This window comes from Schistocerca cancellata, chromosome 2 (genome assembly GCF_023864275.1).
Source record: "Schistocerca cancellata isolate TAMUIC-IGC-003103 chromosome 2, iqSchCanc2.1, whole genome shotgun sequence".
In the NCBI taxonomy this organism is placed as follows: Eukaryota; Metazoa; Arthropoda; class Insecta; order Orthoptera; family Acrididae; genus Schistocerca; species Schistocerca cancellata.
This window is the reverse complement of record NC_064627.1, coordinates 1131076218-1131102712: the sequence shown is the minus strand read 5'-3', so window position 1 is coordinate 1131102712 and position 26495 is coordinate 1131076218. Positions and strand designations below refer to the sequence as shown.

At 39.9% G+C, this 26495-nt stretch overlaps 1 protein-coding gene across 2 annotated transcripts in view; it reads right to left on the bottom strand.

Moving 5' to 3' along the window:
- Positions 1-7216: 7216 nt before the first annotated feature.
- The window catches only part of LOC126163167 (uncharacterized), a 61780-nt gene continuing 42501 nt past the window's right edge, over positions 7217-26495 (bottom strand). Inside the window, exons 5-10 of one of the 2 annotated variants that reach the window (XM_049920113.1) lie at positions 18451-18561; positions 18048-18152; positions 11742-11879; positions 11488-11634; positions 9641-9832; positions 7217-8316 (exon numbers count right to left, since the gene is read on the bottom strand). In XM_049920113.1, coding sequence (XP_049776070.1) covers positions 8293-8316; positions 9641-9832; positions 11488-11634; positions 11742-11879; positions 18048-18152; positions 18451-18561 — 717 coding nt within the window. In that variant the 3' untranslated portion in view covers positions 7217-8292. The remainder of the gene's footprint in view (positions 8317-9640; positions 9833-11487; positions 11635-11741; positions 11880-18047; positions 18153-18450; positions 18562-26495) is intronic. The other variant, XM_049920114.1, reaches the window with a different exon arrangement.

The following is a 26495-nucleotide window of genomic DNA, read 5'->3' as shown; positions in this document are numbered from 1 at the left end:
TAAGTCACAGCTGCAGAACACTAACGCGAATTCTTTACAGACGAATGGAAAAAGTGGTATAAGCCGACCTCGGGGAAGATCAGTTTGGATTCTGTAGAAATGTTGGAACACGTGAGGCAATACTGACCCTACGACTTATCTTAGAAGAAAGATTAAGGAAAGGCAAACCTATGTTTCTAGCATTTCTAGACTTGGAGAAAGCTTTGGACAATGTTGACTCCAATACTCTCTTTCAAATTCTGAAGGTGGCAGGGGTAAAATACAGGGAGCGAAAGGCTATTTACAATTTGTACAGAAACCAGATGGCAGTTATAAGAGTCGAGGGGCATGAAAGGGAAGCAGTGGTTGGGAAGGGAGTGAGACAGGGTTGTAGCCTCTCCCCAATGTTATTCAATCTGTATATTAAGCACGCAGTAAAGGAAACAAAAGAAAAATTCGGAGTAGGTATTAAAATCCACTGAGAAGAAATAAAAACTTTGAGGTTTGCCGATGACATTGTAATTCTGTCAGAGACAGCAAAGGACTTGGAAGAGCAGTTGAACGGAATGGACAGTGTCTTGAAAGGAGGATGTAAGATGAACATGAACAAAAGCAAAATGAGGATAATGGAATGTAGTTGAATTAAGTCGGGTGATGCTGAGGGAATTAGATTAGGAAATGACACACTTAAAGTAGTAAAGGAGTTTTGTTATTTGGGGAGCAAAATAACTGATGATGGTCGAGGTAGAGAGAATATAAAACGTAGACTGCCAATGGCAAGGAAAGCGTTTCTGAAGAAGGGAAATTTGTTAACATCGAGTATAGATTTGAGTGTCAGGAAGTCGTTTCTGAAAGTATTTGTATGGATTGTAGCCATGTATGGAAGTGAAACATGGACGATAAATAGTTTGGACAAGAAGAGAATAGAAGCTTTTGAAATGTGGTGCTACAGAAGAATGCTGAAGATTAGATGGGTAGATCACATAACTAATGAGGAGGTATTGAATAGAACTGGGGAGAAGAGAAATTTGTGGCACAACTTGACAAGAAGAAGGGACCGGTTGGTAGGACATGTTCGGAGGCATCAAGGGATCATCAATTTAGCATTGGAGGGCAGCGTGGAGGGTAAAAATCGTAGAGGGGACCAAGCGATGAATACACTAAGCAGATTCAGAAGGATGTAGGTTGCATTAAGTACTGGGAGATGAAGAAGCTTGCACAGGATAGAGTAGCATGGAGAGCTGCATCAAACCAGTCTCAGGACTGAAGACTGCAACAACAACAACTGATTGTTCCATAAAAACACGGGAACAATCAGTACGCCGGAAAAGCTTTAAACATCAAAACAGCAACTGATATTGGCCACTCCTGTAATTTATCAGAAAATGTTTTTAAGGCTAATTGCAAACAGAGACCACAGCAGAATTTTCTGCATTACGAGTTAGTATCTTGAACCGAAAAGGCACCATCCAACAGAATGTCATCAGGAAAGCTTGATGGCAAGAAACTAGCTTGCTGAAATATCATGCCTTCTCAATGCTGCCAGCTGGGTGAATACGCGAGAAAGATTCGAACTCTGCCTATGCCATGAAAATTTTAAATCCCACATGGTCTAGAGGTAGTTCTTTGATTATTAATCAAAATGTCATGGATTCTAGGTTTGATCGTAGCCACTGATCAGATTCTGAATGAAGACAATGAGCAATTGGTGGGAGATTTACAGTATAAAGGGTAATTTTGATTCTGCCAAACAGTCTTGTCAATTAGGCCACAGGAGCAGATTAGAGGTTCCAGCACCCTCTTGTCTTTAGTGCGAGAAAATAGCAATAAAAACAGAAGAACATGCAATGATGAATTGTATCAGGATGCAAAACGTAATGGAAACCACTACATTAAAGACATCTAATGTGTATCCACACAAAATGATCATTCTCTGTAATAGGGAATAGAATGCTTTCTGTGGATATTGTGATTGTCAGGAGGAAATTAGGTACACAATGAGAACAAAACTAATTGAAAAAATGAGTCATGATGATCTCTTCATTGGCAAAAAGACACCTGATTAGTCCCCTGTTCAGATCTCTGTGATGGTAGTGCCAAGGGGGAGGTGACCATACGAAAGAGACTACAAACTACTGAAATTTTCACATTTTATACGTCAGAGTGAGGAATGTCAGAAATCTGAATGGGATATGGAAACTAGAAAATATGGAGAGGGAAGTACAAAGGCTCAATCTATATACAGCAGAGTCAGAGAAAGGGAGAGAAGATGAGGATTTCTGGTCAGATAAATATTAGGTAATATCAGCAACAGAAGAAAATGGTATAACAGGAGTAGGATTCATTAGGAATAAGGAGGCAGATCAAAGATTGAGTAATAGTGAAAAGTGAATAGGAGGTCCCCCTATCCGAAACTTGTCAAAATTTCGTACAAACATGCTGGAACTCAACATGACACATAAATTGTTCTGGCAAGTTTTTGTAGCTTTCTTAATGTGTGCTGTTGAATTTATTATTGCATCCTGTTGTATAAACTCAAACAGCAATCTGCCATTGTGCATAAAAGACACTGAGAATAACATTCTTGGAAGAAGTGTGATAGAGTTTCAAAAGTTCTCAGAGTGAACTGGTGTTTTGTCACAACATTTATATAGTTCATAAACAAAATCCATGACTCATCATCTCTGACAGTGAGACTGAGAAAATTATCATTCTCTGTAATAGAGAGAGAGTGCTTTGTGTGGATATTGTGATTATCAGGAGGAAATTAGGTACATAATGAGTACAAAACTTGCATTGGCCTATTCTAATCAAAAGGACAATTCCCTTGAGAAAATTGTAAAATTACAAGGAGACAGAATGGCTGGGCAGTATTTACCTGCAGGAAGCAAACCTGCAAGTACTGTTGATAGACACTGTAGCATACTGCTTCCAAGATTTGTTCAGATATTGCAGGTGTCATCCAGTCTCTAATGTGCCAACATTTCAATTTGGATTATAATACAGTGTGAAGCAATGAATGAGTGTTGAGTGACATATCTTTTGATGTAAATAAACGTGTCACTAATTGAACACTCAACTTTAAGAAGTTAATTATGCACAACTGTGTTGTATATTCAAAACAATCAATGATATCTGTAGATTGCCCACTACCTCAATTGGGTTGATACAAAGTATGAGATTGATAATGTCAGGGTTTGATTTTATATATTTTAATGACAAACCAGGTACTACCAGGTTGTAGATCTTTCTACAAGAAACCACAGGTGTCAAAACAAGCCATTAGCTGGAAAAACACCCAGTTTCCCAAAACACTGCCCCACAGTCTCGAGCACTTTGCTGTCTTGTTATGCATAGCTAAATAGAAGACTACCATTAGTGTATGCCAGGTAATGGCAAGAGCACTTTCTTAGAAGACATCCATTTGTATCAGTAGCCAATGATGGGTGGTGAGAGAGGCACTCAGTGACAGATTTTTATCAGTGAGGCTGTAAAGTTGGTGACAAATAGTTGTTCAGTCTATAATACATGTAGTCAGTTAGTGAGCCATAGTCAGGCAGTCATTTCACTCTTTCAGTCACCAGTAGTTGTTTGGTTTTGGAGGTACACCAAACTCATTATATTCCATTATTTATGTTTCTTATTGCACTCACTATCTGTGTACATGACAGACATTCTTTTAGGGAGTGTATTGAAAGTGTAGCCGTTCTGAGGCATTGCTTCCTTTGTAAAATTTATCTGTGTGTCTGTTAAGTGTTATTCCAGTATTCAAACATGTTCTATATTCAATCAATGCACCTTTTTCCCCATGACTAGGTGCCAGTCATTTGTCTATTTTATGTGGTACTGGTATACACATTTGTTCCGTCAATGTACGGCTATTAATTTTATAAATGCTGTTGCCTTCATATACAAGATAGAACCTTATTTGAAACAAAAAATGAATCTGCTTTATCACAAATTAATATTAAAAAAGGGAAAGAGAGGAAGGAAAGAGCTTCTTGGTTTTCTTCAGCAGTCTGTCTGTATGTTTTTTGTCACAGCCATATGTACCTGCAGACACCCATCAGTCATCCATTGTCTGTCTAGATCTCCAGCTCCTGAGGAAGAAGTATTGACTAACAGACTGACATTTCAAAACATACATTGTGTAATTTAATATCTCAGGTAACTTAACAGGGTTGCCACAAGTTTCCCCAAGTGAAATTCCCTGATATTTCCCTGGTTTCCAGACAAGTTTTAGCATTTTACCCTGACAAATTTTGAGATCTCAGGGTTGAGTAAAGACACAAGTTGACAAAAAAAAAAAAAAAAATAATAATAAAAATGTAGGAATTTCTGTATTTCTAAACATTTGAGCAAAAATATTAAGTACTAACATCAACATCTTTTGTAATGGAATGTTCTTAGATGGAGAAAGCAAGCCAAATGGTATGCGTGTTTCATCAAGACCACTGATATTATTTTATTTCAATGAAACGAAAGACATTTGATGGCAAAAATACGCATTTCCTTGGAGTCACAAAAGACATATTTAAAATACTTTCACTGATTTCAGAAATAACCTCAGAAAAAAGTAGGCCTCTTGAAAGAAGTGTATAAGGTGGGGAACAGTTGTGTAAACCAACACTATACGCGACGGCCAATAACATGTTGGTTCTACTACATTGGTTATTGTCAGTTATTACCCACTGTGTTATGCCTATTATTTTAGAGGTACAGTGTGTCCACATGCCTAGCTGCGTGGTAACATGCGTGCCTACCAGCAGCAGGCCCGAGTTTGATTCCTGGCCTGGCTGGAGATTTTCTCTGCTCGTGGACTGGGTGCATCATCATTTTATGATCAGCAACACACAAGTCGCCCAATGTGGCATCACCTGCATGAAGACTCACAACCTGGCAGCAGAACTTCCCCATATGAGGTCTCCCGGTCATCAATGCCACTTGATCATTTCATTTTACAGGTATTGTGTGAGTTTTCCTTCGAGAAATATATGAGTACATAGCATACAAACTGCCAGTGACTGCCAGAATTTTCTTCTTCTTATTGTTCATACTTTCTAATATATGAACTACTTTAAAGTGCCAAAAAGTACTAGAATAAATAAAATGTCTATAAAACAGTGCACTGTACAATGTACTTGCGATGAGACAGCCACAATTCCTGAAATCCGTCACCCATGGCATCTGGCCTGCTGAGGAGCACCGCAGTCCTGGGTCCATGGCTAAATCGCAAAAATCTGTTGCATTATAGCACACACATACAGACCCAGCCTGTGGGAAGATCAGTGAGACTAGATCCGATGGGCAGGGCCTGCACATTAGTGGCAAACGAGACCTCGGTGATCAGCCTACGCAACAGATAACTGGTGTGAATACTTTAAGAATCAATTCTAATGAGGACAGGTAACAACACACCGTGAAGATGATTGTCGAGCTGCTGACAGGGATGCAGAAAAGACAATCACACTCTCACAACTAAATTTTTGGCCAAGCCTCTGTCCGAAAATGAGAGCGCACACACTTTCAAATAATCAATCAGACACAACCCACGCTCACATGGCCGCCATCTCTGGCCGCTCCATCAACAGTTTCTGAGAATAAGATCCAAACACACCACTCCTGACGCCTCTCGTTGGTAGCTGCTAGGCTAGCAGCAAGAAGTGGTGGCAGCACTGACTGCAAGCTGAGGAGAAAGGCAGGAGGAGGAGATGCAGTAAGAATGAGGAATTAGGGAAGCAGTACATGGCACTCAGCTGCACCCAGCCAGTGACAATGCATGACATCTCAGTAAGCAAACCGTTTCATTTACTGAGACAAAATGAGACTTTTCCAGGGTTTTCTTCCCAATTTCCTTGATATTTTCCTGATTTCCTTGACACGTTTGAAATTCCCTGATTTCCAGAACTTGGGGCAACCCTGCTTAATCATATCATTGAGGTTTTTGTGCATTGTGATTCTATGACTAACTTTCTTATTTCTAACAACATTTTTTTTTATTTAAATATCCAACAAGACACACAACAGTGCAACTGTACATATTTCTGTAAATTATATTTTTATAAATGTAAGAGAACACTCTCATTGTAAATTATGGAAAACTGTAACCTGTGAGGTCATCAACATTAAAATGTGGCTAAATTTTCTTAACATGCATCATGATATTAATTTTTGTTCAAGATTTATTACTATAACAAATTTAAATTGTTTTAATTCAACATTTACCTAAAGTTAAAGATTCAGAAGTGTACTGTAGTAAAAGATAGATAATTTATCAAAAATTTAAACTTTAAAATTTTGTCTAGTATGAAATCTGTTGAATACATATTGAAATTAAAAAGTAATAAAGACTGGGTTAAATTGTAGATTACAATGTTCTTCATTTCTAGGTAAATTGTACTCCCAGAACAATATATTACTATGTGTAACAAGATGCATTAGCATAACTTTGTAGACAGCAAACAATTACAAATTAGAAAGTGAAAGAACATGTAAGGAAATAATAGTCATTAGATGGGAGGGCAAAATGAAGGTAGCCTTGCAGTGGCAATTTATCTATTACGTTCTGTTGTGTAGATTCACGAGGAGCATGGTACAAGAATTCCTACTGCTCTTTGTGCTGATTGCACTTCAGTCTCTCAAGTGAGTAATTATATGCTACTGCTGCATTGTAAAATGCTCCATACAACATAGTTAGGATAGACAAGGAACATCATAAAGCAAAGCATATGATTAAGATTATATAATTTTTTACTATACTTTTTTTAAATGGAAATGCAAGTAGTAATTTTGCCTGATATCAATTCTTGCTGTAGTTTCCTGGCTGTAGAACTGTAGAAAGTCACAAATATTTAAAATAATTCTGTGAATATGATAACAATTAGTGAATCTTTACAAACAAATTGGCAAATTCTAGTATATCAAATATCTGAGATACACTGCGTGACACATGAAGGAAGGTGGCCAAACTAAGATTACATGAAGGAAGGTGGCCAAACTAAGATTGCATGAAAACTTCTTATCAGTGGATAATGGAAAGTCATCAGTAAAAAATAAACAGTTTATGTGATGAGGACAATGAGTCACGTCACCTACAACTTGGATAGGTGGTTTGTGTTCAGCTACAAGTTTAGATATGTAGAACCTAAGCTGTCATGTTTCTAGCTCATTTTCTTCCCCTTCTTTCTCCACTCATCATAGTTGCTTCTCAGTAACATCTTGGTTCTATACATAAGCCGTATGTGTGTGTGTATGTGTGTGTGTGTGTGTGTGTGTGTGTGTGTGCGCGAGCGCGTGCATGTGCAGGGAGGGGGGAGGAGGATGCACCTTTGATAAAGTAGCACTTTGCCTTAAATGTGAGTACTGTGCTCTCTTGGCCTTGTAATTATTACTTTTAGCAGATAATTGAGATTATTCTTGTAAGAATCACTTAAATAACTTAGAAGGAAAGGACACTATAAATGTGGTAGGTAACAGAGTTTTATTTCCTCATAGAAAAACAATAATGGAAAGTGTGTCACAATGATGGCATAACAAGGAATTTCTTATTGGGGCCAGCAGAATCCTTGCATCCTCTTCAAGTTTCCTATGGCAGACATACAAAGTCAGTTTCAATCAAATTTCTCTCTTGATTTCATTAAGTCTACAACAGAAGAATATACATTTTAAAGTGCATTTGGACATACCTAGTGATATTCAAGCCAAAGCATGGCAGCTACAAATTGTTTGGTTTCAGAGACATAATGACAGATAAGGAAAGTTGATGTTATGGACCTGATTATAGGACAGTGAGGTTTTAAATTAGATGTTCTGAAAGAAAATGTGCATGAGATACCATACATACAACATATTCCCCTGTTTTATCTTATGTGATGGGAGATGGGTACTATTTAGTTTTACAGTTACACAACATCTCTCTGTGTAACTGCTGAAGACACACACCACATGCTTGGGTTTATCGTCAAACTTTTAACTACCAAAATGATAATTCAGTTCCTTCTGAGAGATATATTATTGATAATGCTAAGAAGATAAACTGAAGGGTGCATTATAACAGCACATATTAAATAATCCTGCTTAAACCAAACCCTTGAGTTTGTAAACATCATTTCAAGGTAAAAAATTTCACTGGTAATTAAAATAAGCTGCAAAATACAGATAGTGTAAATCTTGAGATATCATATATTTCTGGAACTCTTATGTCAATCCACAAGTTGGTGTCATAATTATGAATCAGTTCAACAAATGAAGCAGCACTGATTATGCAGTAACACGTTCACCACCACAGCCAACAGCAGGAAGTGTATGTCAATATTACCAGTCTGCCAAAAATATGCCCTGTCAAACATGAAATATATAAACATTAGAATGTGGCACTATGCAGTGGAATTAATGTCAGCTGATTTATGCCCTTGACTTCAAGGGCCCTGATTTGGGGACATATTTCTAAAGTATCCGTTTTGAGTTCTAAATATGATTCACAACAAAGCAATATCTCAATGCTACATTAGACGATATGTTACGAGAGCCAAAATCATTCATAGCATCGTTTCTAAAGGCTCCTGCACAACTTTTAAAGATGGGCATTCAACACAATGATTAAAAGTATTCAGCTAACATCTATTTTCCAAATATGATAATTTTACAGGGGGTCTTTAAGAGAATATCTTGAAGTTTATGTTCTTCTCAACACATTGATAACTAGAGAATATAAACTTTCAGCTTTGTTTTATCCTCTCATTTTTCATAACTATTACTTAAAAAAATGTCTGAAGAAAATTTTTTTTGTTACATTACATATTTTGCAATACTTCCTGCAAACTAAAAGTTAATTTAAAATATTTTTAGTTAACAATGTAACAAATACATAATATCTGACCATCGTAATAAGACTTCATATGGTGAACATGAGTACAATCTATGGAGCTAAGGTGTTTGGTCATAATTTTGGATAGTTTTCTAGTAAATATCTTTTGTACCAGTACTGCTATCCAATGTTAATGACAAACACTCAAAAGGTATTTCCCTTGAAGTTTTTGGATAAGAAGATTTAACTGTAAACGATTGAGCTGCAAAGATTAAACATCTTTATCAACAATGATGATGGCCATGAAAGCCAAAACTCCTCTTTATAAAACCTATTGATACACATTATTTTGTGTAACTTTAACTGCCTTCCTCCAGTTTTTTAATGTGTATCTAATAGTATCTTTAGTTTCAGGATTGATTACTATTTCCATACATTGAGGTAAACAAGTAACCCGTAATCATTTTGTTCACTGATCAAATAGTTCTCAGAGAACAAAATAATATTTTGTTTGAGAACAGGTGCCATTTTAGGAAATTCCAACAGATATTTAAATTATGTTGTTCTTGGCATATTAAATCATAGTCTTATGAGCATACTGCTGCCAAAAAACATTTAGGTGACTTAAATGACAGTATCTCCAACACTATAATTATATGAAAGCTTCTCCCTTGAACAACATATTAAATTCAGAATTTAGAAATTATATGATATTGCCTGGAATGCTTATAATCTTCCACAAAATTTAAAGCACTTGATGTAAATAGAAATGCTTTCTTTGTATAATTGTATCTGCTACAGCTCCACAATGGCACGTTCCTCATCAGTACTCATTTCTTCAACTATTGTGCTTACACTGATTCCACTCCGTGAGTACAGAAGCAGGTGGACATCATAATTCTCCTGCACAACTCGTTCTTTAAGTCGTCTACATTCCCAGGATCTAATGTCCCAACTGCCAAGATAACCAAGCCTTGTCAATTGTGGGCAAGTATCCAGTAGCAGTTCTGCACTCTTTCTTGTCAGTTCCACGTATCCCAGAAGTAGCTGTAAAAAAGCAATTCTCGTATTTAGTTACAACTGCAACACTTTCCCACACATATATAGATGCAGACATTTACAATTTGGCTGTTGCCAGGAATGAAATTCAACACAAAAATGTTTTTCTAAAAAATGAAAATAAAATTAATATGAAAACACATACATGCAGTGCGCGCGTATACACACACACACACACACACACACACACACACACACACACACACACACACACACCTTTCTTCACTTAGCGAGAGAGAGAGAGAGAGAGAGAGAGAGAGAGAGGGGGGGGGGGGGGGAAGAACTGTTATGTACTCCATTTTCTTAGAATTTGGTGACACAAAAGCAAGTAGTTCTCCGCTGTAAGGTGAAGCAAAGCAATGCACTGTTTTAGATGATTCTGAAAACAAAGCAATGCACTGTTTCAGATGATTCTGAATTTACAACATGATCAAAAGTGTCATTGTTTTGTAAAAATAGTTTGACAGAGATTGAACCAAGTCTGTTAAAAAATGTTGTGATTACAACCACAGTCAGTGGTGTGTGGGATGATGATGGCACAACGCTTGCTGGTAGAACTGTGTTAAATGAGCTCATCTGTGGCAGACTCTCGATCAGGCATTTCTCCGTACTCTGACTAGCTCAAGGTCAGGCCAATAATCCATCCCTCCAGTTCATCAGATGACTCAGGATTGCTGTATGATGACATGTAGTGTGGCCAATCTTAAGAGTGCTGTGATGTGACTCCTCTCCCATGTTATGGTGAAATAAGCTAAATTATCATTTAAGAATGTTAAGTTCCTGCATACAGTTGCAATCCTATGTCACACATATTCATCAGGACATTTACAAGAATCCTAACATTAACAGGTGTGAAATCCACTTGCATAATAAACAGTAGTGAACTCATGATTAGTTGCCCTGTAACTGCAAAATGTATCCTTGCCACTAGACAGAGTTAGTTTTGTTGGCCTGAGGTTTTCACTACTGCTAATGAAGTTCTTTAAAAAAATCATAGTCATTATCATATGTTAGGAGATATCATACAGTATTATTAACAGTTTCCACAGAAAAACTGCCGCTTTTGTATTAGGAAAGCTTACTTGCAAGCAGTTTCATTTTTTTAAACTCAAAAACCTGTCCGATGCTTGTTTAACATCCTACAAATTTTTATTTCAGCAATTCTTAACTTAACCTTTCTTACATGTAACAGCTGCATTAACTGCAGTTTAGTCCAATGATTCACGTTGTTTTCAAACCAAAGAATGGCTTTAATTAAACTGCTGACTTGCCAAACCACAAAAAATTACAGAATTATATGTATACTATATGCTCACTGCAATATTTTTTAAGCCTCTCTGTTGAATCTCAGAAGTGCAATTCCATTTTCCACAGCCAACTGTTTACCCACAATATTTTCTTCTCAATTTCATATCATCTTCTTGTGAAGCACTGTTTTATTACCACATGTACACTGAATGCAGGCATCATTCTCACTCATACAGTGGTGACCTCATACTTCTCTTCTGCTGCAATTCCTCCATTTTGTTCTTCATAGAATAGCACTGAGATTAAAACTGTTAAACCATGTTATTATTATGGGTGAATATTAACTACAAACAGAATAATAACCTAACGCTGTGTGTGTTTACAACAATACTCACTGTCTTCAAGTATGTCATTGGATTTCGCCGCAGCCACAAGGAAAAGATGGAATCTGTGAGATCCCTTATGCGAACAATGTCAATATGGATAACATTCTGGGACCTAAGAAGCACTGATCCACACTCCAAGGAGACGGGACAGGTAACCTAGAAAAAAGAAATAAAATCATCTGAAAACTTAAAATTCACAGGAACCAATATACGAGAATTTGCAACAATTCAATTCAGAGCATGCCAATATCAAAAGTCATGACCTTAATATCTTTAAGTTTTGGAAATATAGGGCTGGCACGTATAGTACAAGCCCTTAGTGGCTCTGCAGTAACTGTTAGCTTTTCAAGCAGTGGACAACACTGTGCTACTAATCCCAAATCAACACCACCACTGGCAAGCTGAAACAGCAACACAAATTAATAAAATAAAAATTAGGTGTATAAAATAATGGAAATTCCATTACAAATTAACACTATTTTCTAGTAAAAAGAACATAGAAAAATATAGTAACCTTTCATACAACAAACTGAAATTGGAGTAAAATTTGGTAACTACTGCAAAAATTAAATGAAATTTAGTGGTTATTGAAACTTTTCACTGACCAATCACTTAAAGGCTTCATAAAATACAAATGAAAACCAGTAGATCGTAATGTATGGAAGAAGAAAACAAAGAAAAGTCTTACTTCATCTTAAAAAAAAAAAAAAACGAAACACCAAAATTATCAGCAAAAACTGAAAGAATTTTCAATCTTTGGGGGCACATCCGGCTCTTTTATTCACAGGAGACAAGAAGATAAAAGGAAAAACGGCTGTACAAATTACAGAATGTTACAGTAACTGGCTTGGAAAGGAAGGAAGAAAGGAATGAATTCCACCAGTTGATAGAGAAATCCTAAGTACAGAATGAATTCTGGCCTGAGCTGCTGGAGTTGGTGTTCATATGTGAATGAGGTGTGCTTGCTTGTGTTTATGAATGGTGTGTGTTTCTCCTATGCTGACGAAGGCTGTGGCCGAAAGCTTTGTGCAAGTGTCTCGTAATTGGGGCTGTGTCTTCTTTACAGTGAGTAGCAATCTGCCTTTCCCTACATTGTTGATATTCCTACTTGGAGTTGCCACTGTTTCTTTAAATATCTACTGCTACACTAAAAAGTGATACGATCTTGGGTGAGTAAGTGCAATCAGTACTAGCAAGGAATGGTACCCAACTGTTGTCATGCACACTCTGAATCTGTACAGTGTGTTGAATAGCCAATATTGAAATATACATACCATGAAAATTAGGGCTGCTATGGACAAGAAACACAGGAGTTGTGAGCTGCCAATATGGACTATGAGTAAATGTAAATGGAGGAATCCTCAGGCAGATCAGTCCAAATACAGCAGAATACTGTAATGGACAAGCAAACACACTCAGTAATGTTTAAGTGATGAATATAAACATCGGGGGCATGATTTTTAAATACGTTCTACATCTTTATTCCTCAGGTCCTTGTATTTATTTCTCAACATAGCCGCCAGAGTGATGAAGACTTTTCTTTCTACAAGATACCATTTTGTTACTATTGTCACTGTAGAATGACTGACTTTGTTAATGGAGTCACAACCTCAGCTCTGCTTCATCAAAATCAAAGTGAAGTCCTCGAAGCTTTTCTTTAAGTTTTAGAAAAAGATGAAAAACAGATGGGGTCAAGTCAGAACTGTACGGAGGATGATCGGTGACAGTGAACTCAAGCCACCAGATTGTTGTTTATGTGGCATTGCTCATGTGTGGTCTAGCATCGTCATGCTGAAGGAGAGGGTACTCCATGTGTTGACAAACTCTTCAAATTTGAAACTCTATTACAGCAAGCTGTTTCTCACACACCAACATAGTTATGTTACATACTGCCACATTACACTCTACAATTCAGAGCCCTTTTAGTGGCAGAGATTTGCAAATATGTAGACATGAAGAATAAATATGTAGAATGTTAATAAATGTTTGCTTTATTTATAAAGCTCTACAAGTTCTCACAAGATAAATTCAGAGGCATTACTTTTCAACACGCCCTCATATGTTTTGCACCGAGGGCAGTTCAAGTGCAGTAGACATAAAGATCGGTAAGTTATCCATGGTCTAGGAATAAACATCTTTCACAGTGAGCACACTGAATGAAGGTAAGCTGAATGAAGGTAAGCTGAACACAGTCTTCTTTGGAACATTCTTCTTCTAAATCACTCTCAAAACAATATTCAGAGGGCAATTGAAACGATTCTAGATGTTCCTTGGGATAACCACATTTGAAGAAAGCATATTAGATCAATTGTTTGTATCTATTTGTCGAAAATTTTAAGTGCACAAAAGACTGAATGTAAATAAATAGTACTCTTTGCCACACTTTACCTGTGGTTAAGAACACTACCACATCTGTGATGAATCATACCACACTTTTGAATGGATACAAAAAGAAAATACCCACTGGTTGAACCAATTCAGTACATTTTGCAGGGATCAGCTTCTTGTGAAATTAAACAACTACAGGAACTGCCTCATTGTAAAGAGCATCATCTTTACTTGCTGCCCAAGAATCAACCAAAAGAAGAATTCATTGCTGCCCTGCAAATCTGGCCATAACAACTGTTCCAGCAACACTGTCAAGTCCCTTTTTGTCATGTTTGGTGATTTGCCAGTATATGCTTTCACACTGGAAAATTCAAGTGCCACATCTGCTAGAGATTTCCCAATGGGTTCCAAGACAAGTACCTACATGTGTGGCAGAGCTACAATAACAGACATTATCATGTGTGAATATGTGATTGCTGCAAGCGAACCTATGACACCAAAAATTATGTTTGCCCCCTTAACAGCAAAGGTTCTCCCTGAATGTAACACTTTAGCAAATCTCATTTGATCTGCATTAATTATCTACAATTGTGTAAAATTATGCTTGTCAATGAAACGATTTACTTCCATAACAAACTCCACAGCTTTCTTTTCTATATCAGTGGCTTCACCAACAAATCTGCTATCAGGTTTACACATGATCATGTGAGAAACAATTTAATTTTTTCCTCTTGGACTTCTGCTTGTGCATTACAAGACATTGCTCAGACTCGCCCAGATTCGTAGGATTCAATTGTGTATAATTCCACGTTACTTTCATAGTTCAATGATTGATCATATATATCTTGTTATTTAGTCTTGTAGTACCTTGCTGTTTCTGCCATGTCATTTCAGTGTGTTTTCAAAGTTTTGTGAAACTGTCTTGTTTTTTTGTCTTCTGTGTGCCATTACGGTAGTGAATTTGACACTATAAGGACATGTCAAGGACTACTCCTGGAGGGCACTACTGTGGAGGATCATTTCCTCTTGGCTACTTTGTCCAGATTTTGTAGGTATCAGTCACCTATCCTTCAGGAAATTTTGTTCAGATCTTCTCTGATGGTGCTGGATACTATGAGGAACCACTACTCTCATCACTGCCTTGTAATGCTGGACCACTTTCTGAAGTCAGCTCATTTTCTAGTTATACTGATGGGTCATCCCAAAAGTCACTTTTGATATTATCTTCATCAGTGGCTTCTTCATCTACCACAATAGTTCTATACTCTTCGACAAAAAAGTTTTCTAATCTGTTCAAAAACTATGCAATCTATTGTAGTAGGCCTTTCCTCCAAAATACTGCAGAAATCCTCTAACAACTTAATGACCACACCTGGTTTCATTGTCCTTGCACTCCATACTTCCTTTCCTTCCACTTATAATGGTCCATAGCACATCAAATTGCACCAAATATCTTTACTAACATTGGAAACACCAGGCTGGAATATCAATATTATTACGGAAAGAATAGACCGCTGCTCACCATAAAGATGGCTTGATGAGTTGCAGACAAACACAATGAGAAAACTGTTACACTATAGCTTCCGGCCAAAGTTTTCTTCACCAAAGAAAGCACACACATATTCACACAAGCCAGCGCACCTCGTGCATACATGGCCCCTGCCAATGGTAGCTCTGACTGGATTGCAACTGTCACTTGAATAGCAATTTGGAATGGGGCAGGAGAGTGGGAGGGATAGCAGGATATGGGGGAGAGAAGATCGCTGTCTGGTGGGGCTTGCAGGGACTTGAGACTGCCAGGTGCAGCACAGGGAGGTGGGGTGTGGGGGAAAAATGGGGAAGGGAAAAGGAGAGGAGTAGGGGAAGGGAAAGAAGGTTGGCACACTATGAAGATAAGGGAATGTGATAAGGGAGGAGATTAAAGGATGAGGGGGCAGAAACTGTTGGATGGAAGGTGTGCCGGGATAACTTTGGAAGTGGAGAATGTGCTATTAGGATAACTCTCATCTGCACAGTTCAGAAAAGCTGGTGGTGTTGGGGAGATCCAGATGACCTCGGTTGTGAAGCAGCCATTGAAGTAAAGTATGTTATGTTCAACGCATGTTGCGCCACAGGGTGGTCCACTTTGCTCTTGGCCGCAGTTTGGCGTTGGCCATTTATCCTGTTGGACAGCTGTTTTGTACTCATACTAATATAAAAATCTGTGCAATGGCTGCAGCAGAGCTGGTACACAACATGGCTGCTTTCACAGGTGGTACGACCTTTGATGGGGTAAGATAAGTTTGTGAAAGGACTGGAATAGGACCTGCTGGGTGGGTGGATTGAACAGGCTTGCACCTGGGGCTTCCACAGGTATATGATCCCTGTGGCAAGGGGGTTGGGATTTGGAGTAGCATAGAGATAAACTAGTATGTTGTACAGGTTGGGTGGATGATGGAACACCGCTTTAGGAGGGGTGAGAAGGATGTCCCTCATTTCAGACTATGATGATAGATAATCAAAGCCCTGATGAATGTGGTTCAATTGTTCTAGTCTGATGTGGTATTGGATGACAAAGGGGCACTCTTGCAGTTCGCTCTTAAGGGTGAAGGGAGAACTGGGGATGTGTGGGATAATGGCATGGGAAATCTGTTTGCAAACTTGGTCCGGGGGATAGCGACTGCCTGTGAAGGCCTTGATGGGACCTTCAGGATACTGGGGAAGGGATTTCCTGTCACTGCAGATACACTGTCCCCAGGTGGCAAAGGGATTTTCTGATGTGGAAGGGATGGCAGCTGTCCAAACTACCAACCACCGCCAAACTGTGGTCAAGAGAAAGTGGACCACCCTGTGGCACAACGTGCAGTTGAACATAAAATGCTTGACTTCAATGGTGCTTCACAAACTGGGCCATATGGATCCTCGTTGGGACTGGTGACCCAGTTGTTTGGACCCTTTAAAAACACAATCATACTCATCATCGTCTGGATGATCCCCTCCACCACCAACTTTTCTGAACTGTGCAAACAGGAATTATCTTTAAAGCACATTCTCAACTCCCAAAATCATCCTGTCCTCAACCTACAGTCCGCACACCCTCCACACAACAGTTTGCAGTCCTTCCGTCCCTATCACCTCCTTACTTTTCACATTTCCTCACTCCATTTATGTGCTGCCCTCTGCCAATGTACCCCAACTGAACTCCTTTCCCCTCCTCTCCTTTCCCACTCCCCCCCCCCCTCCCCCAATCTCCCGACACTGTGTCTGGCAGTCTCTCAGTCTCTATTTCTCTATGACCCACCAGATAGTGCTCTTCTCCCTCCCAATCCTATCCTGTTATCCCTACCACTCCTCCTACGCATTCCAAATTGCTATTCACATGACAGTTGTATTCCAGCTGGAGCTGCCAGTGGTAGCGATCACGTGTGCACGAGGTGTGCTTTCTTTAGTAAAGAAGGCTTTGATCGAAAGCTATAATGTGTAACAGTCTTTCCGTTATGCCTGTCTGCAGCTCATCGAGTCATCTTTATGGTGAGTCACAATCTATCATTTTCCTAATATTGTCAAAGGTCTTTTCTTATGTTCTGAAACACAAGTAAAATGGTCTTGTTCAAAAGTCAGTGACAACTACAGGTACCAAATGCCAGTGTACCTACTCCAGAGTAAGACTTTGTATTTGGGGTCATTATCAAGTAGGCATGACACCAAACAGTGAAGGGATTACAGGACACATGTCTAGGATTGCAATGGGTATGAAAGTGTAATGCAATACTTACAGGTTGTAAGGGGAATACTAGGGAACTTAAATGTGGAAGTCTGAAACAAAAATGACATTCTCATGAAACCCCACTACATGAATTTAGAGGACCAGTGTTCACGGAATACTGCGCAAAAATTATGCTACCTTCACTGTGTATCTTACATAGGAACAGTGAAAATAAGAGAGAGTAGGGCATGTATAGCCAGTTATTATCCACTGTTCTGTACATCAATGTAATAAGACAGAAAAGAGGTCAAAATTGTGTGAACTACCATCCACTAACACACACACACACACACACACACACACACACACACACACACACACACACACAGAGAGAGAGAGAGAGAGAGAGAGAGAGAGAGAGAGAGAGAGAGAGGGAAAGTGGGGGGTAGAGGGAAGAAGCCTCTAGAATTATTATTTATGTTTATCCTAAAGATCTAACCGTATGCATTAATGTAGAACATATACTCCATTAAAATAATTTTAAAGTATACGTTACCTGCAGTTCAACAAGCTGAGAGAAATTCTTCATTCCTGCTGTAATGTCTTCAGCAATAATATTTTCAAGTGTTAATGTGCGTACTTTCTCAAATGCATTCCAAACCTGTGATTGATAGAGCATAAATAATTTAAAATGTGAGAAAAGTTACATTTAAAAAATATAAACAATAAATGTGGTAGATCAGAATTTTATTATTAATATGATAATGGGTGATAGTGAAAGGGGTATAAATGACTAAATGACAGCATGATGAAAAACATTCACTCTCCATACAGCATAGGCATACAAATCTCACCCGCCCCCCCTCCCTATCCCACATACATACACCGTACACACGGAAATAGATTTTTTTTTTTTTTGGAGGGGGGGGGGGGTTAAACACATATGCAAGTATACTTACTTGGTATTCCACACGTCGCTCAAACTCTGAGCCCAGGAACAAGTTTTCCAGGTTTGGGCAGCAGTTTGCAATTACTTTCAATTTTACATTTGAAGGACCTCTGTAAAATACCTGGAAAAAACAGTAATATTAATTAACAGATCCATCTCCTGTTTCCATAGCAAATCTCAACATTTGCAGTGTATAAAGGAAAATATACATGCTGTTACTTTGAATTATTTAAGAATATAGGAGACGACACCTACAGGCAGAAGCACTGCGTTGTTGACAGATACACACACAAAAGGTACAGAGCTTTACTTGGCTAGTTTTTGGAGTGAAATTCCTTTCTCAAGTGGTAAGAGAGAGAGAGAGAGAGAGAGAGAGAGAGAGAGAGAGAGAAAACACACACACACACACACACACACACACACACACACACACACACACACACACTATTTGGTGGTGGGACAGTGAGTTACCTTAGGTTTAGGCCAGCGAGGTTGCGGAAGCAAAGGATGTGCTGTAAGGATAGCTCCCATCTACACAGCTCAGAAAAGCTGGTGGTGGTGGGGAGGATCCAGATGGCACAGATTGTGAAGCGGCCACTGAAATATCGCATACTGTTCTCTGCTGCATGTTGTGCCACTAGGTGGTCCACCTGGTTTTTTGCAACAATTTGACGATGGCTGTTCATTGGTTCATTTCAGGGCATGATGATAGATAATCAAAGCACTGACGAAGGACACGGTTCAGTCGTTCCATTCCTGGATGATATTGGGTGAGAAGGGCAGTCGCTTCTTTGTGGTTGGTGCTTGGGATGGATGTGAGGATCAGTTGTGCGTGGAGATATGGCATGGGAGATCTTTTGTGTAGAACTGGGGGGTTTGCCAGTCTGCAAAGATTTTGTGACGCCTTCAGCATACTGGGTGAGGGAGTTCCCTTCACTGCAGATGCATCTGGCACTGTTGGCAAGGCTGTATGGGAGGGATTTTTTTGTGTGGAAGGGTTGGCTGCTGTCAAAGTGCGGGTACTGTTGGTGATTGGTGGGTTTGACATGGACTGAGGTGTGGATGGAGCCACTGAGAGGAGAAGATCGACCTCTAGGAAGGTGGCACGATGGGTGGACGAGGACCAGGTGAAGTGGGTGGGAGAGAAGGTGTTGAGATTATGGAGGAATGAGAATAAGTTGTCCTGGCCTAGGGTCCAAATTATAAAAATGTCATCAATAATGTTTGGAGTTTTGGAAAGCTAGGAACGTTTACTTTAGGTGGCCCATGTGGTTGGCATATGAGGGTGCCAAGCGGGTGCCCATGGCTATGCACGAATTTGATTGTATACTTTCCCTTCAAAGGTGAAGCTATTAACTCAACTCTCTTGAATAACTCAGTTCTCTTGAATTGTTTGAGCATTCATTCCCATCTTATTAAAAATAGTGTTCTGATTTAAAATGTTTCAAGTGGTTAAAGCCAGCAATCACATGAAAGGTAAGAAACAGTAATTGTCACGTACCGATGTTTCATCTAAAATTTTGTGGCTATTATGAAGAACAATCAAGAATTACACTGAATACAGTTAAAATGGTACTGTAACAATAGTGACAAATGTGAATGAGAACTGGAACAGTTAGGGCTCTATTGCTTGTAAAATAAACAGTGACTAGATTCAAAAAGTACAGGCTATATTTTGTTTATTCTGTATTACAAAATATGAACCAGATGCATACCATTATCTATTTGAACAGAAATGAATAATAATCAAACTGTATTTACACTGAAGCAGGAACAAGGGATGGATACTAGGCACAGGATCACAGTTCTTAACTTACTTGTACTTACCGACATGTGAGTTCTACTCCACAACTAAATGGATTTTTACTGTCATTTACAACCACTAAAGACCATGAAAAATAAGATGGAACAGAGTGGAAGCTAATAACTGTTTCATAAAGGACATGAGGAATAATCTATATTATTAATTCCCGTGGCTCACAGCATGGTGCATCACTGACAAACATCACTTGGGCGGTGTAGTGACACTACCGACACCACTAAGGAAACCAAATAGCTGGCACAACACTACTGTTAACTGGTGCCACAATACAGAGAGCACTTTCCATCAGGTGTGTCCACTGACGAGACCATGCCCGAATACAATTTATAAGGGCATCCCGGTTTGGTCTGAGATCGTTGTAATGTGTTCAGTGAACAGTGTCACAATTGTCATGTTGGTTTGATTTATGGTGCTTAAAGTGTCGACATCAATAGTGTGTGAGCCGGTCTTTGATTATGTGGCTTACTCTAAGATAGCTCTTACTGTTTGAACCACTACTGCAATGGCTGCAGCTATCAATTGACTTGCTGCTAGCCCTGGGATCAAGGACGAGCAACAAATGGTAAACTGTAGAGGATACCCTGAGCAGGAGTAAGCGGTCAGTGGAGAGTCAATAAGGAAGCAACACTACACAGTGAGAAGACAGGCAGTTAATGTATGCCTGCTATACAGCTCTCTCTCTCTCTCTCTCTCTCTCTCTCTCTCTCTCTCGACTGCTGGGCTGTATTCCAAAGGTGATGCACTGGTGGTGAGCTATGCTGTTCAATAAGTGATTTTTACCTACTGCTGGAGTGGCAGCAAGTTAAAGACGACACAGCTGCTATCAGAGACTGATATTAATATTCTTGCGGGTGAAAGGCTCTGAGGACTCCAAATCCCAGTAAAGGCCATGTAAAATTGTTTTCTTTTTGCAGTGGCAAGGCACAGGAGTATGTTTAAATGGTGGTGTTTTGCAAATATTTTGGTTTGGCCACAACACTGAGTTTCTTAGTTGCAGTTCTGACCCATGTTTCTTGTTGATTCATGCGGTAGGAGGCTGCATCCTTGAATAGAATACTGTGTTCGTACTGGCCCTGATCATGCAGTCTCTGGCTAGTATAAGTTGACTGAAACTCTGATTGTCTAAATGTAACAGGTTTTGTGCTGTTCTAGTTGTTGGCAATGTAGCATTAAGACTTTTATTTAATAGGTTATGCATGTTGATACTTTATATCTTTCAGTGTACTCTACTCTGTATTAAAGGTGGTCACATATAACAACTTTGTCAAAGCGTTTAGAACACAGTTGGTGCTGCGTGCTATTCCAGTTGAAATTTTGTCCTTTTTTCATGTTGTTTACAAAAACAAGTTTCCTTTAAGTCGGGATAATCAAGTGTGTGTGTGTGTGTGTGTGTGTGTGTGTGTGTGTGTGTGTGTGTGTGTGGGGGGGGGGGGGGAAGGGGTGCTATACATTTAGAGGAATGTGGAGTATCTGTTGAAAAGGCATAATGTCTATGTACTGAACCCATCTTAAGTGTATGGTAAATATCTCTAGTTGTTTTTCTTTTTTTGAGCTAGATTAATTAGATTTTCATTCATGTGCTTAACTACTCCGGGTTTGTTAACTTGTGCTATCCTCCCAGAGCAAGCTGTAATACTCTAGCTCTGTTTGCTATCTATTTTTTTTTCTTAAAGTATTACTTAGCCATGTTAACTCCAGCCCGTTCCCATCCCATTGCTCATCACTATTTTACTGTTTCACAAGTTTTCTGTGTCAGGCCTCAAATTGTCTAATAAATCAGAGTTAGTATCCATTAGTTTAGTGTCCAACTCACTTTTACGAAAATGGTGATGTCTATGGAGGGTAAAGCCCCTGGCTTAGATTATATCCTCCCGGTGTTTCTTATCAAAGTCTGGTAAATATACGAAAATATGCCAGAATGAGATTTTCACTCTGCAGCGGAGTGTGCGCTGATATGAAACTTCCTGGCATATTAAAACTGTGTGCCGGACCGAGACTCGAACTCGGGACCTTTGCCTTTCGCGGGCAAGTGCTCTACCAACTGAGCTACCCAAGCACGACTCACACCCCATCCTCACAGCTTTACTTCTTTACTTACTCTCATTATGGAAACATCCCCCAGGCTGTGGCTAAGCCATGTCTCCGCAATATCCTTTCTTTCAGGAGTGTTAGTTGTGCAAGGTTTGCAGGAGAGCTTCTGCAAAGTTTGGAAGGTAGGAGACGAGGTACTGGCAGAAGTAAAGCTGTGAGGACGGGGCGTGAGTCGTGCTTGGGTAGCTCAGCTGGTAGAGCACTTGCCCGCGAAAAGCAAAGGTCCCGAGTTCGAGTCTCGATCCGGCACACAGTTTTAATCTGCCAGGAAGTTTCATACGAAAATATGGTTAGCAAAGTTCTTAAAATCACTACTGTAGACAGGAAACACACCCAAGAACTTAAACATGCCAAGATAACTGCTTTCCTAAAGCCAGGTAAATGGGTTCAAATGGCTCCAAGCACTATGGGACTTAACATCTGAGATCATCAGTCCTCTAGACTTAGAACTACTTAAACCTAAATAACCTAAGGACATCACATACATCCAGGACCAAGGCAGGATTCGAACCTGTGACCGTAGCAGCAGTGCGGTTCCGGACTGAAGCGCCTGGAACCACTCGGTCACAGCGGCTGGCAGATAAACTGGGAAATCTTCCGTAACACCACGGGCGTATAGCACTGCTTACCATGGTGTGCAATCTTATGGAGCAAGTACTACTCAACAGGATCTGTCAGACAATACTCACGGCCATCCCAGTAGAACAAGCCGGCTTTCGTCCCAACCGTAGCTGTGGAGACAAGTCCTGGCTCTTACAACACATGTTGAAGCGGGATTACAAAAGAAATTAAAAACATCTGTGGCCTTCATTGACTTGTCAGCAGCCTATGATACTGTCAGGAGACAAAGCCTACTCTATAAACTGATGAAAATAATTCCCTGCCAAAAAATGACAAAAGCTTATTGGTAACAGAGGATTCCAGGTCATCATGGGAAACAAAGTCAGTAGCCAGAAATTCCTTCAAAATGGCTTACCTCAAAGCTTGGTATTAGCCCCACTGCTTTTCAGTCTATACATTGCTACATGCCAGAAACAGCTTCTAGGAAATTTGGCTACGCTTATGACTGGGTCATTGCAACAAGGCACACAGATTTTGATACATTGGAAGAAACACTGACATCCCATCTGTCTGCCCTGGCAGCATACTTCCATAAATGGAGGCTTCGGCCTAACGTCATGAAGACAGAAGTAACCTGCTTCCATCTCAATAACAGAGAAGCCGAGAGAGCTCTGGAAGTATACTTTGACGACACATGCCTCAACCACAACAAGGAGCTGAGGTACCTAGGGGTCATGTTAGACAGACCCTTGTCATTTAAATCAGACCTTACAAAAGCAGCTGCCATGGTGAGAACAAGAAACAACCTCATCCATAAACTCTGCGGAACCACCTGGCAACATCTCTGAGGACTTCTGCACTGCGCCTGGAATACTCTGCGATGGAGTACTGTGCACCTATAACGCTAAACAGTAGTCATGTGAACAAAATCGATGTTGAACTTAACACCACCATGCACATTATTTCAGGAACCGTTAGGTCTACACCTAACATATGGCTACCTGTCCTGAGTCATATACCACCCCCAAAAATACGAGAAGCAGCCTTGGTCAGGGAATACAAGATTGAAGCAAACCCTGAACTACTGGTACACATCGATATACCTGACCAGGGTATCAACAGGCTTCATTCAAGACATCCTCCTCTTGCTCTCGACAGCTTCACTGGGGCTGACATCAACTCTTGGAAAAGAGAATGGCTCCAAAATGCCCCAACAACTTGCCACCTAATTCCTTGTATTACTGAGGCAATTCCTGGGTTTGATCAGCCCCGTAAGATCTAGTCAACTCTGAACCAACTAAGAACTGGGCAGGGAAGATGTGCTGACTCACTCTTCAAATGGGGACTGCTGTCTTCACCAGCATATGACTGCGGCATGCCTAAGCAGACCATCCAACACATCAGAGATGAATGCAGTGCCACAGCGTTCAGTGGGGACTTTGAAGAATTCCTCATGGCATCCCAAAAATCCATTGAATATATACAAGGACTAGATGTTTGTCTGTGAATATATGTAATGTAGAATAACGTGATCCGATACTGAAACGTACTTAAATGTCATACACTAAATATGTCTTTGATACATTTGTGTTTACAGCTTTTCCACCATTTCACAATGTGAGGGGTGCGATGCTTACCACCAATAATTGCAGTTATATTCTATGGCTTGCAAAACTTCTGACATGGAAAGACAAAAAGCCATGTTCTTGTCAGGAAATGCCAATGCACAAGCTACAGCCATTAAAATCCGGCAGAACTTGAGTTGCATGGAAGATTTTCTTTATTGCAAAAACATTTTTCGACAAAGAACATGTTATTAAAGCCAGGCGAGAATTTTGGCAGCAGAAAAAGGGCTCCAATCAACCTTACACAGATTGGGCCTCCTTCTAATGGGATTAAGAAGAAATTATTATTTTAAGTAACTATGTGGGCAGACCCTCTTATCAGGGACATTATTGTGCATTTTACCCTCAACTCAGAAGAGAGGAAATCTGATCTTTCTCTGATGGGAGCTATGTGAATAAACTGTCCACACAGCCTAGCTTGTTTATAAAGGAAGAATACATCAGGGCAGTCAGCTCTGTGGCACCAGAAGTGCGAGCTGTATGCCATATCTGGCGGGAACCTCACCTGCACCACAGCCTGGACAGTCCCGTAAACAATTAAACCTGCAGTGAGAGCTCTGTCCAGTTGTAAACATTGTTGCCTTTGTCACACGTGCAGCATGTGCCCCCACTGGCGTGCAGCAAAAGGGGACGTCTGCAAGAGGTATGTTGTAGCATTCCAGTGCAAATATGTCTCAACTTGTGGAAGATAACCAAGTAAGTGATGAAATTATGGAAGTACAGAATTTCCAGAAGGCAACCTTGCAAATGTTTTTATAGGGCTTCCTAAACAACAATGCTTCTATGTGCAAAACCAACACACACGAGTTTTGGAGTTGCCTCCCCTGCATGCAATCAAAACAAATCTTTGGACACATGGATGGCATCATGTGCCCTGCTGAGAAAATTTCCAATTTTACTCACTTTTTACTCATTTACAAAAAGACTCTCATCCAGTAAATTTTCTTGTGGTAGCTGACCCAAAAGTCAATAAAAATTTTGAGGTGGGCTCCTACCACACTTTTGGATTTACTGTGCCTGAAACAGTACACACACTGCAATTCAAAGAGCCTTCACCACCCTGAAGACTCTTTGTGATGGATATGCTCAAATCTTTTCACCTGGGTTACAGATAGCAACTGATTTCAGAGCTAATGCCACTCTCAAAGCGGCAGCTATCCTGCATATCTTCAAAACTTGCCCAGTGTCTCTGGCTCTAAAAGATGCCCTCAAAACAGAATACAGTAGGACAGACTTGCTAGTCAAGATGTGTTAATACACATTTCCCACAGTCAATGGACCTCTCTACTGGTATCAGTACACAAATCCAACACCACCACAAGATTTTGTGGTGATTTTGAACTAATGACAAATGCACAAGCTGAAGTGGACAATTATCCCCTAACTGACCTGGATGAACTCTCAGCAGAATTAGGTCTTGGAAGCTTGGCGTAACAGGAATATATTTCGAAATTCCCTTTGAAGCAGTATCACACTCTTGCTTCAGTGTTCGATACAGCATATTAACTCTACCATTATACAAATAATCTAGTTGAAAGCCAGAACACAGTGGAGCAGTTTTGTGTTTGCCCTCACCATACCCACTTGGACAAGCTGCACCCACTGCAAGAACGTCGTTGGTGAGGCCTTTCCTTTCCAGGTGGGCATCCCCAGTGTGGGCCTGTCAATTTTGGCACCACCAAACCTGGGTCCATGGGATGATTTCTATCACTCATGACCATGATGTACACCACAGCCTCCATTAACAGACTTCTGCAGTGCTAATGAAATCAACTTAACCTCTGTGATCCTGGTCAGCACCCATCTTCTCCCCCAGCAGTCGCCGCAGAGGCGTGGGATGTTGTGGCACCACCAGTTTCACTATGGAAGATGAATAGCTGGCGCAACATTACTTTCGACCACTGTGGCGCAATGACTTGTCGTAACAAGTCTGATGGAAACATGCCAGAATCTGGC